Source organism: Colius striatus, chromosome 21 (assembly GCF_028858725.1).
Source record: "Colius striatus isolate bColStr4 chromosome 21, bColStr4.1.hap1, whole genome shotgun sequence".
In the NCBI taxonomy this organism is placed as follows: Eukaryota; Metazoa; Chordata; class Aves; order Coliiformes; family Coliidae; genus Colius; species Colius striatus.
The window spans coordinates 1,887,273-1,899,846 of NC_084779.1; the positions used below are offsets into that span (position 1 = coordinate 1,887,273).

General features: G+C 51.3%; 1 protein-coding gene across 1 annotated transcript; it reads right to left on the reverse strand.

The window, feature by feature from the left end:
* Positions 1-8,568: 8,568 nt before the first annotated feature.
* LOC133627507 (acrosin-like) lies at positions 8,569-12,355 on the reverse strand. The gene is made up of 6 exons (XM_062013247.1): positions 12,278-12,355; positions 10,701-10,801; positions 10,107-10,307; positions 9,603-9,871; positions 9,171-9,322; positions 8,569-8,919 (listed from the first exon to the last, which is right to left on the reverse strand). Exons 1-6 carry the CDS (start codon positions 12,353-12,355, stop codon positions 8,569-8,571), a joined length of 1,152 nt encoding a protein of 383 aa, XP_061869231.1.
* Positions 12,356-12,574: the final 219 nt, after the last annotated feature.

The following is a 12,574-nucleotide window of genomic DNA, read 5'->3' on the forward strand; positions in this document are numbered from 1 at the left end:
CCATCTATAATACCCCGACAATGATCTACACTCCTTTTCCGTTAAATCCCACTGTATTAAACACCCATTTGTCCACTCTTCATACTTTATTGATACTTGCCTGCAGTTCCAAGTAAAATTAACAGAGGTTTCTGGCATGCTTGTTAATGGAATAATTCCCCAGAGTATAGGTTCACCTGCAGCCTGAGGTAGTGGCAAACATGCTGTAATCTTAGATACATTCTGAATCATTCCAAAATCTCTAATCAACCCGACCACTAAGTTTTCCCGTCCTTCATCTCGATGGAAGTTTATTGTCCCATTTCCTAGATCCCGTATTCTCCTTCGGCTATATTTGCCTCTAATTAATGATACTAACATCCTAGAGTGGGCCCACCACGCACCCCTGGCCATCCAACACCAATACATCCCTTCATCATCTGACTGTACGTCATTTATTATTAATACTATGGTGCCGCCTAACCTCTTCTCTATCCGATATTTCCTTCCAGGCTGTATACTGCTATCTCCAAACCACCACCCAAAATCTGAAAAACTCATTCTGGGATTCACTTTATATGTTAAAATAACTATTTTCCCTTCGTTGGCCTGATACACCCCTTGTGTGGCCCTAATTCCTTGATTCAAATGAGGTCGGCCCTGCACATTTCTTTTTCCATAATTAGAGTAGGGTCCACATACAACTACACATAGATATTGTCCATCCACCTTACCCAACAGAGGTTGAGTATAATTCAGCCATCCTATCCCTCTGTTCCCTACATTCCACCAACTGATTCCTTCCTCGATCCTATCCCACAATCCTTGAGGTCCCATTTTCCACCATTTAACTGGAACCGGGGCTTCACATTCTCTTTGTGAAGTAAAAGCACAGTTTATCCTCAAGGGTGGGCCATCCCACATATCCATTGAAGCTATTTTTGGTATTACTTCTACTCCTTCCTAAATCGGGGACCAAGGTACTACTCTCAAATCTATTCGCTTATAATCAAAATTTTCCCGAATTAACACCAAACACATGTATACTCCTGCTTCTCCTGACGTTAAATTAGTCAATTGCAAGGTAACACTTCCTTTTTGGGTATCCTTATTCCAAACAGTAACAATACTTGCAGTCAATCTGGTTTGTCCTTGTTTCCAAATCGCAATTATTTCCTCGGCTCCAGCTCCTCGGTCATCAGCAATGTCACAGGTTAAATTGTCACAGGTTAAATTGACATCCATCCCTTCCATGACAGTAACCACAGGTTCTATAACAGTGACAAATACAAATCCATTGACCGATACCATTTTCAATAATATCAACAGTACAACAGTTAAGAATGCGGTTTGGCTCGAAATATCATTCGAGTGGGGGATACCACTTGGGTTTCCCATTCGGTTGGAACCTTCTTGACTCGAGTGTAGTGGATCCAAGCGTCGATTCCCGCTACCTTTATGGCTGTGAAAGTTGTCAAGATCACTTGATGGGGACCGTCCCATGTCTCTCTCAGTGAGTCTGTGAACCAATTCGTCACATAGACCTGATCTCCTGGTTGAATATCATGCACTGGATTTTCCAGCGGGAGCGGCCGATTCCATTGAAGGGCACCCCGTAAGGCGTTGAGAACTCTGTTAAGTGACATAACATAGTTAAAAATCACCTGGTCTCCCGATACATGCGGGTCTCCTTTTAACACGGTGGCATGATAAGGCTTGCCGTACAGTATCTCGTACGGACTTACTCCTATCCTTTCCCTAGGCTTTATCCTAATCCTAAGTAACGCTAACGGCAAAGCTTGGGGCCACTGAAGTTTGGCCTCCTGACATATCCTTTTGATCTGATTTTTCAATGTTTGGTTCATCCTTTCTACTTGACCACTAGACTGGGGTCTCCATGGAGTGTGTAAATTCCAGGTAATGTCTAGCATCCTAGCCACCTCCTGAACTATCCCTGCCACAAAATGTGGGCCTCTATCTGATGATAATCCCAGTGGTACTCCAAATCTAGGTATTATTTCTTTCAACAAAGTTTTCACCACTTCCTTTGCTTGGTTTGTTCTACAAGGGAAAGCTTCTGGCCACCCCGAAAAGGTGCACACATACACCAACAGGTATTTAATTCCCTGAGCCCTTGGAAGTTCTGAAAAGTCGACTTGCCAACAATCTCCAGGCTCTGGTCCTATTTGTAATTTTCCCAACTGCACCTGTTTCCTTACAATAGGATTATTCTTTAAACAAACTGGGCACATGGCATTCACCCTTTTCGCCAGCGTTAACATTTGGTTGGAAATTATTTCCTTTTTCAAAAATTTTACCAACACCTCCGCTCCCCAATGGCATTTATTGTGTTCAGTCTCTAATATGGACTTCATAACATTTTTGGGCACCACCACTTGTCCCATTGTCGTTACATACCATCCAATTGCATTCTTCTGGGCCTTTAGATATGTCGCCAATTTCTCATCATCGGCAGAATAGCTCGGTCCCCGAATCATATGACGAGAAACAGGGCTCACCTTGGTTGGTATTAAAGCCATCTGAGTCCAAACCTGTCGAGCAGCTTCTTTAGCAGTGATGTCTGCTAGTTCATTCCCTCGATATATCTTTCCTTCTTCTTTACAATGTCCCCTGATGTGCATTACTGCTACCTTTTCTGGTTTATGTACCGCATCCAACAGGGCGAGAACTTCCAATCTATGTTTTATCATAGTCCCTTGTGATTTTAACAGTCCCCGTTCTTTCCACAAGGCACCATGAACATGTACAACTCCAAAGGCATATTTCGAGTCAGTCCATACATTTACCTTTTTTCCAGTACTCAAAATTAATGCACCGGTAAGTCCAATTATCTCTACCTTTTGAGCAGATGTCCCAGGGGCTAAAGCCTTTGCTTCAATCACTTGTGCAGCTGTGACCACCGCATATCCCGCATACCTGGTTCCATTTTACGCAAAGCTAGATTCATCGGTAAAGAGATCCCAATCTGAATCTTCTATCGGTGTGTCCTTTAGGTCTGCTCGGCTCGCATACACCTGTTCAATTGTTTCTACACAGTCATGAACCAGCTCCCCTTCTTCCTGTTTGCTGCGAAGAAATTCTGCTGGGTTGACATGGTTAGTTATCTTAAGTTCCACATCATCTTGTTCTCTTAATATAGCTTGATATTGTAACATTCTGCTGGATGATAACCAGTGACCCCCCTTTTGTTCCAGGACAGCCAAGACCATATGGGGCACAAAGACCTCCATTTTCCTTCCCAAAGTCAGTTTTCGGGCTTCCTGTATGAGGATCACTGTGGCCCGTAACTGCCCTCAAGCATGACGGCCACCCAGCACTAACATTGTCCAGTTGTTTTGAAAAATATCCCACTGGGCGTTTCCATGACCCTATTTTCTGGGTCAACACTCCCAGAGCCAGATTCTGCCTTTCATTTACATAAAGCTGAAAATCCTTATTTAAGTCCGGCAACCCTAAGGCAGGCGCTTCTTTCAGAGCTTGTTTTAGCTCCTGAAAGGCTCTTTTCCTTTGTGGACTCCATTCCAATTGGGGCTCCTTCAAAGCCTCATACAAGGGTTTGGCTAACAATCCGAAATTTAGAATCCACAGTCTACACCAACCAATCATTCCTAAAAATGATCTCAGTTCCTGCTGATTCCTTGGAAGGGGTATGGCACATATTGCCTCAGTTCTGTTTGTGCCCAATCGTCTCTGACCTTGCATTAATTCACATCCCAAATAAAGAACACTCTCTTTGAGGAGCTGGGCCTTTTCCTTAGATACTCGATATCCTGCTTGTCCCAGCATTTTCAGTAAGGCAATTGTAAGCTTCAGGCAAACTTCCTTTTCCTCAGTTGCCAACAGAATATCATCCACATACTGCAAAATCACATAAGAGAATGGAGATTCTCTTACCTGTTCGGTCTTCCATTCCTCCAACTCTTTGGCTAATTGATTTCCTGAAAATAGTGGGGCTGGTTTTGAAACCCTGTGGAAGCCGTGTCCATGTCAATTGTTTCTTCCTTCCCGAATTTGGATCTTCCCATTCAAATGCAAAATACTTCCTACTTGGTAATGCCAGCGGGATGCAGAAGAAGGCGTCTTTCAAATCAATTACTGTAAACCATTTAGACCTTTCCGACACAGATGTTAACAGAGTATAAGGGTTAGCAACCACTGGGTGAATGTCCTTTACAATTTCATTTATGGCCCTTAAATCTTGCACTAGCCTATATTTACCATTAGGCTTACTTACAGGAAAAATAGGAGTGTTAGACTCAGATTCACATTCCTGTAAAATTCCTTGAATCACAAATTGGGTTATCAGTGGAGCCACTCCTTTCCTAGCCTCCAACTTCATTGGATATTGTCTAACCCTAACCGGCTGGGCTCCTTCCTTTAGTTCTACAACAACAGGCTGGGCAGCTTTTGACTTTCCTGGGGTCCCTGTTTCCCATACCCAGGGTACAACTGCCTGATCTATTTCTTCTGGAATGGGAGTAGGTTCTATTTCCTTTATTACAAAATTTTTCCCAATTTCTTCATTTGGAATCTCCAATTTTACTCTCCCATTTTCAAATATTATTTTCACGTTTAACAAAGACAATAAATCCCTCCCAAACAGGGGCTTGGGACAATTGGGCATATAAAAAAATTGATGATCCAATTCCTTTCCCCCAAATTTCAAATTTAGAGGCTGCAAAAATGGTCTTTCTTCCAGCTGACCCAGAGCCCCTACCACCTGTACGGTGGTATCACTTATTGGTCCCAGTCTTTTGTTGAGAACTGAATAAGTAGCTCCTGTATCATCTGTGAATTCCTGTTCTTTACCATTTATTTCTAACCTTACCTTTAACCCTTGCTCTAGTCAGCTCTGATTTTGGTAATTCCCCAAAACCAGGGCTTGGGCGACATCTGCCGGAGGCATAGGATAACTACCCATTGTCCCGGCGCCACCCCCCATTCCATTTTTCACAGGACATTCATTTTTCCAATGTCCTATCTATCGACAAAAAGCACACTGATTAGAACCTAGCTTTCCTTGGTTAAGGTTTCCCATTCGAAATCCCCCTCTTCCCTGACCATAACCACCTCTTCCTTGGGCAGGGCCTCCCCTACCACGACCTCGGCCCCTTTGTCCTCCTGATTGTTGAATTACAGCCAGTATACCTGCTTGTTGCCGCTTAGCTGATTCTTTTCCCCCTACTATTATAAACCTTCCACGCAACTTCTAACATTTTATCCAAGTTCCTGGTGTCCTCATCTTCATCCTCTTCTTCCTCCTCATTATCATCGTCCTCACTATCCTGTTCCATCTGAGGTGGAACATAGGGTGGAGCAGAGGGACCCTGTCCACTATGAGCAACTAATAACGATAAATCTTCCTCTGGACCAGAGGAGGCAGCTAAACACTTAACACACATAGATCTCTTCTTCCATTCACTACACCCTAATTCCTTTGTTTCCAAAACTAAAATACCACATTCCTTCTGCCAATCCAGTTTTCGCCCCAAATAATAAAACAAATCCAAATACGGGATCTCATCCCATTTCTCATTGTCCCGTAAATACTGCATCAAAGGCGATACAATACCCGGATCGACAGTACCGTTTAGGGGCCACGCAGGTCCCCCTTCTGACTCATATAAAGGCCACCAATGATTACAATAGTTTATCGTTTTACCCTTATTCAAATCCTGATGAAATCCAGCACTCCTCCATCTTCCCAGCAAACATCCTAATGGGGTGTTTCCTGGGATTTTACTATTAGACTGAACTAACGCCTTAAAAGTTTTAAGCGGCATCATTTCAAGTATTCACGAAACAAAATAACAGCAGACAAAATAACAGCAAACACAAACACTGTAACAATACAAACAAAACCCACAAAACCAATACCCAGTACCAAACCAACTTGCCACTTCTCGACGCCGCGAGGGGCAAGTGCCGGACCTGCGCAGCTTTCGCCGCGTCTTACAGCCGGCGCCTGGGCATCCACCAAGACATCTCAGCCCAACTCAGCGAGGATCGCCGCCTCGTCTTATGAGCAGGCACCCATACCAGAAAATAAAGCACCTATGGGCTTACCTTATAGCAGTCGTCCGCCAGGTGCGGGGGTCGGGCACGAACCGATGACTCCCCGAGAAACTCTCGGTGCCGGCGTGGAGTAAATCAGCACGCGAACCGCCCCAGCCACCTTCCGAGTCCTGCCGCGGCCGCCAGAAAACTGCTGCCCGTTCCCGAAGGAAAACACAAAACAACCGAGGTCGTTTCATGCGGTGCTTTATTGAGGGCCCTGGGGACCTGAGGACTAGTGTCCAAAGTCAGAGCCCCCACTAACAGAAAATTTCACAGAGTTTATATACTTTCCACAAATGATTACTTCATCAGGTCCCCGTGATGTTTACCAGTTTTCTTAGACTTTAGGATTATGTCGTGCTCTTTCATGTAGTTACTTGAGACAACGCTTATCTGAATCCACAGCCAGAAATTTCCATAGATAACAAACAGGTAAACATTCAATAACGATTTCTTTGAGAAAAACAAGATTCAGCGCTCAGCATTCTTCACTAATCTCTTTGCTTTGTTTAAGCAAGAATGCACAAGCTCAGCATGCCCCACTAGTTCCCTAGACTGCTAGGTTACATCAACATCCCACACTGCTCACTAGGCCTCGATACAGACCTTAGCCTAACTGCTTCTAACTTTCCATATACAGTAATGCTAACAAGGGGACTGGAGCATCTTTCATATGAGGAGAGGCTGCGGGACCTGGGGCTGTTTAGTCTGGAGAAGAGGAGACTGAGGAGAGATCTTATGAATATTGACAACTGTCTCAATGGTGGGTGTCAGGACGCTGGGGCAGCACTTTTTCCCATGGTATCTAGCAACAGGACAAGGGGTGATGGGATCAAGCTGGAACACAAAAAGTTCCATTTCAACATAGGAAAAAACTCTTCCAGTGTTTCAGTGAGGGAGCCCTGGCTCAGGCTGCCCAGGGACGGTGTGGATGCCCCGTGCTGGGAGGTCATCAAGACCCGCCTGGACACGTTCCTGTGTGACCTGATCTAGGTGGGAGCTGCTTCTGCACTTGGGTGGTTGACAGCAGAGCTTCAACTGACCGTCCTGGTCCTGCCCAAACAAAACCCCTGCACGCTGTGGGAGGAGAAGAGGTCCCTGGAGTGCAGCCAGGGCAGTGGCTGGGGAAGGCAGGATGGGCTGCAGCTCCCGTGGGAAAGGGCAAACCCACTGGTGGGATGGTCTGTGCCCAGGAGCCTGGCTGTGCTTGGTGGGTGATGAGAAAGGATGGGGAGACTCGATGTGTGCCTCGAGGAGACTGAACCTTGTGGACAAGTAACGTGTGATGTGAGCTGTGTGTTGTAGGAAGCACCGCAGCAGGAACAGGCTGAGCTGATGAAGAACGAGGTGCGGAGGCTCGTTGGCGCCCCGCAGCCTCCATTTCCCATCACCCCCAGCGCCTCGCTGCCGGCCAAAGCTGCGGGCGGGAGCCGCGGTGCCTGCCGGGAGTTGTAGTTGTGCGGCGGCGCCTGGCAGGAGGCGCCGTGCGGCGGGGGGGGGGGGGGGGGGGGGCTCGGGTTCCCAGCGTGCCCCGCGCGGAGCCCGCGCTCGTGCCCTGCTCGCGTGCCGGCTCCTCCTCCTCCTCCCTCGGGCTCGTCTTTGTCCTCGGGGTCTCTGTGAGAGGATTCTCGCCCTGGAAAGAGAAGATTCACAGTGCTCAGCGGCACAGAGCGGAGTTCCGCAGGGATGGGCGCTGGGGCCGCTCTGGTTCAACAGCTCCGTCAGGGAGCTGGGGGAGGGCCCAGAGGGACCCTCAGCGAGTTCCCTGCTGGCACCACACTGGGAGCACTGGCTGAGTGCCCAGAGCCTGAGCTGCCCGGCAGGGAGAGCTGGGCACAGAGGAACCTGCTGAGGGGCAGCAAGGGCAGAGTAGTGCAGCTGGGCAGGAACAAGCCCAGCACCAGCCCAGGCTGGGGCTGAGCTGCTGGAGAGCAGCTCCAGGAGAGGGACCTGGCAGTGCTGGGGGAGAACAAACCAGCCCCGAGCAGCAGCTTGTCCTGTTGCTACGTACCATAGGAAAAGGGATGTCCCGACCTCCTGACACCCAGCAGTGAGGTATTTGTAAATGTTAATGAGCTCTCCCCTCAGTCTCCTCCAGACTAAACAGCCCCAGTTCCCGCAGCCTTTCCTCGTATGGAAGATGTTCCAGTCCCCTGATCATCTTGGTGGCCCTGCGCTGGCCACTCTCCACAAGTTCTGTGTCTCTTTTGTGCTGATGACAGGTTGCTCCTAAAATTTCTTGTGATTCCAACACACCAACTTTAATGCAGCTGTAAATGAGCCCAGCTCCACAGGGACTGAGCGATGGACTGAGGCACAACGTGCTGTGCAAACAGGCAGCTTTATTGACTACACTAAGTCTCCTTCAGCCTTTGTGTGTGCTGAGAGGAGCGCGGGGAGGACAGAGCAAGTGTGGGACACAGGGGCTGCCCTTGGAGCAGCGGGCAGTGCCCCAGGGGGAAATGGTGGTGGCACAGCGCAGCCTGCGCTGGGTCCTGGCCACGCTGCTGCTCAAGCCCCTCTTCCCATCAGGAACCGCAGGAGCCCCCGCAGCAAACTGAGGAACTTCAACGCCTTCCGGCATGCAAAGGCACAGGACGTGCAGCTGCCTGGTTGTGTTGCACCTGGCCTTGGTGTCTTAGAGGGGGCTGAGGTGGACACAGGCTGTGACAGTGGAGGAGCTGCTGCCTCTTCTTGGTGCCATCCCATGTGCTCCAGGATCCAGTTATAAAAGTGCCGAGTGCTGGTGTAGATCCCAGGCTGTTTTTCTCTTGCACAGCCTTTCCCCCAGCTGGTCAGTCCAACAACCCAGTAGTAGTCAGCGTGGCTGTCTTGGCAGGCGAGGGGACCACCACTGTCACCCTACAGCAGAGCAGAGAGGAGGAAGGGAGTGTTGGGTGGCTGCTGTCAGCACAGGGATGCTGGATGTGTGGAAGACAGAGGTTCTAGCACTGGGCTCTGGACCTAAGGGCTGCCAATTACACGCGATGGGTGTGTGGGACAAGGCAAGGGGCCCTGGGCAAGGAGATGATGATGGGGAAGGGGAGGGAAGCCCCAGCAGTGTTGGGACAGGGCTGTGGGTGCTGCAGGGGGTGACTCGTAGCTGCTCCTACCTGGCAGGTGTCGATACCACCCTGTGGGTACCCGGCACACAGGTTGTAGCTGTGCACAGCCCCTGTGTACCACTGGCTGCTGTTACAGAGCTTGGTATCGATGAGGTGAACCTTGGCCTCCTGCAGCACATCGGATATTTCTGGCTCTGTGGCTGTGAGCACAGCAAGGAATTAGCCCCCAGCAGCTCTGGGCCACTTGCCCTCCCCTGTCTGGGAAAGCCCTTCCCTGGGCCTCGGCTTTGCACCTAGCCATAGACACACCAGACACGTCTTTCCCTTCAGTCTGGCTTTGGACAGTGGCTCAGACCCCCGTCTGCAGCCTGATGTCCCCACAGCCTGACTGTGGCTCTCGCCTTGGCTCTCCTCACGCCCAACCCGTCTCCCCAGCGTGCCAGGCCTCGGGACACAAATGCTTTTACAAGGGGAACTCACATCGTGCAACTGTGGATCCCCAACCAGCCACCTGGCAGTTTTTCAGCTCCGACAGCTTCACGTCATCGGGTTGAGGCAAACAGGCCAGCTGGACGTGCTCATTGCACTGGATGGGCTGGTCCAGTTCCAGCACAGCAATGTCATTCTCAGCTGTGGCCTGCCAGTAGGCCTCGTGACGCAGCAGCCGCTTGATGCGTCGCACTTGGGCCTCGGGGTCCAGCTGAGACAACTTTGTGGTCCCGATCACCACGCGCCACTTGGCGATTTTCCTGGAGGGCAGATGGAGAGCAGAGGGCTCAGAGGGAGCACTTGCCTGCCTCCTGCTCACCAAGGGCTCCAGGAATGGCCAGCCCCAGGCCGCTGGCGAGCAGCAGCACCAGCCCAGCGTGTGCCGAGCACGGCTCTGTGCTGGGCTGGGCAGCGCCCCGGCGCTGGCTGCTGCGTGGGAACGGGACGGGAGCGGCAGCAGTGGTGTAGGGATGCCCCTTCCCTGCTCCTCCTCACCTGAACTTGTCAAAGCAGTGGGCTGCTGTGAGCACCCACTGTGGGTTGATGAGGGACCCTCCACAGAAATGCTTGGTGCGTTTTCCCCAGGGGCGCTGGAGGCTGACGATCCAGGGCCAGGTCCCCGGAGCCGCATTTGTGCCACCCACGACGCGCAACGGCCCAGAGGAAGAAGCCTTGAGCTGGCGCCCGCAGCTCGCCCTGGAAGCAGAAAGTCACGAGTGTCCTGCTCCAGGGCTCGCTGCTGCTCGGGCTGCAGGGCAGCCGTCTGCCCTCCACACCGGGTGCTGCGTGGACAGCGGGGCAGGGAGCCCTTAGCCCTGGCTCCTGCCTTAGCCCCGTAGCCTGGCTCCCTCACCGTGGGCTTTGGGGAGCTGTGGCTTGGCCACGGGGCACCAGTGGACGCTGTAAGGGCTGCCCAAGCTCCCTCCTAGAGCCACTTACCCACAGCCTTCCCATGAGCCGCTTGCAGGCCTGCAGTACAGAGCCAGCAGGGTGAGGATGAGCAGGAGCTTCATCATGTCTAGTAGCACGTGGCCAGAAAGTGCTGGTGACCACCAACAGCGGGGCCGATGCTGTGCCTGCAGTGCTCACGCTGCCCACAGCACCTCGGCCCCGGGGCTGATGTCACAGAGCCGCTGGTTACGGATGCTGGGCGTGGGGGATTCCGTGTGGGGCACCAAGGGGGAGTCCAGCTAAAGGGGGGGTGTGGCATGATTACTGAAGTGCCCTGGAAATGAAAACTTACATTGAAACTGGTATTAAAGCACACATTAAACATCAGCATTGCTCACCAGTTAAGGAAAGGGATAAAATGAAGAAGGCTCACAGGGTGGATACAGCTGCTCCTGGTCAGTGAGGAATCCACAACACAGTAATTCCCTGCAAATACTCCATGGAGTGTGGAGCAGAGGGGAGGCTCTGTGGTCAGACTCTGCGGTGATACATGGGAAGGAGATGCTCCTCTAGAGCTGATAAGCAGCATTTTAGTACCCTGAGCCAAAGGTCTGTCAAACCTGCCCTTTGGGTGCACTTTGCTCATGATAATGTCATTATAATACCAAAATACACCTCTGTCCTGAAGGCCACCGGCCTCTGAGGTGCCACCACTCCTTGAGCCTGTGCCCTGAATTCTTTGTAACTCACAGCTTTAAATGCAAGGCAAGAGAATTTTACACCAATCCTAATAAGCTTTGGAGGTTATTGTGTGTTTATGTGACTAAAGTCACTCAAACTCCACCTTGAAGGTGAAGAAAAAGCATCCTGGGATGCACCAAGGAGAGTGTGGGCAGCAGGTCAAGGTTCTTCTCCCTCTCTACTCTTCCCTGGGGAGGCCTCATCTGGAGTCCTGTGTCCAGTTCTGGGCTCCTCAGCTTAAGAGGGACAGAGAACAGCTGGAGAGAGGCCAGTGCAGGGCCACCAAGATGATCAGGGGAATGGAACATCTTTCATATGAGGAAAGGCTGTGGGACCTGGGGCTGTTTAGTCTGGAGAAGAGGAGACTGAGGGGAGACCTTATTAACATTTATACATATCTAAAGGGTGGGTGTCAGGAGGCTGGGACATCCCTCGTTTCTATAGTAGATAGTAACAGGACAAGGGGTGATGGGATGAAGCTGGAACACAAAAAGTTCCATTGAGACATACGAAAAAATTATATTACAGTGAGGTGAGGGAGCCCTGGCTCAGGCTGCCCAGGGACCGTGTGGATGCCCCTTGCTGGGAGGTCATCAAGACCCGCCTGGACACGTTCCTGTGTGACCTGATCTAGGTGGGAGCTGCTTCTGCAGGGGGTTGGACTGGATGAGCTCTAAAGGTCCCTTCCAAACCCCACCATTCTGTGATTCCATGATTCTCTGTGCAGAGCACTGGGCAATGGGGCATGGGAGCAGTGGGATAAAAATGTAGCAGAAGCCACTTGGGTGGTTAACAGCAGAGCTTCAACTGCCCGTCCTGGTCCTGCCGTGCGGCGCCGTGCGGCGGAGGGGGCAGGGCCTCGGCTTCCCAGCGTGCCCCGCGGGAGCCCGCACTCGTGCCCTGCTCGCGCTGTCGCTCGCGGGGGTCGTTCGGTCACCCCAAAACTTCGTGTCCTGCTCCAACCCCCCCCGGGAAGAGGGGAGCGAGTCCAGCCCCAGAGAGGGGTGACAGCAGCTCGAAGGGCTCCTGGAGACCTCCCGGGTCAGGAATTGCTGCGGCAGGGCCGGGTCCCTCTCTCCTGCTGCTGACTTGGGCCTTGCTGCTGGAGCCATCTCTGCGCAGGGGACGGTGGCTGCAGCTCAGGAGGGAGCCACGGGGCTGTGGGGCGGCTGCCTCTGGCCTGGCTTCCTTCTGGGGCGGGACGTTGCCACTTTGGCTCCGTGTCTCTGCTGCTTCTCCCTCACGGGTGGTGTGAGCACGTCTGGGAGGAGCAAACGCAGAGCTGTGGTGCAGAGTTGGGAGCCCCACGGGTTGTCATCTGAGTCGGGTGT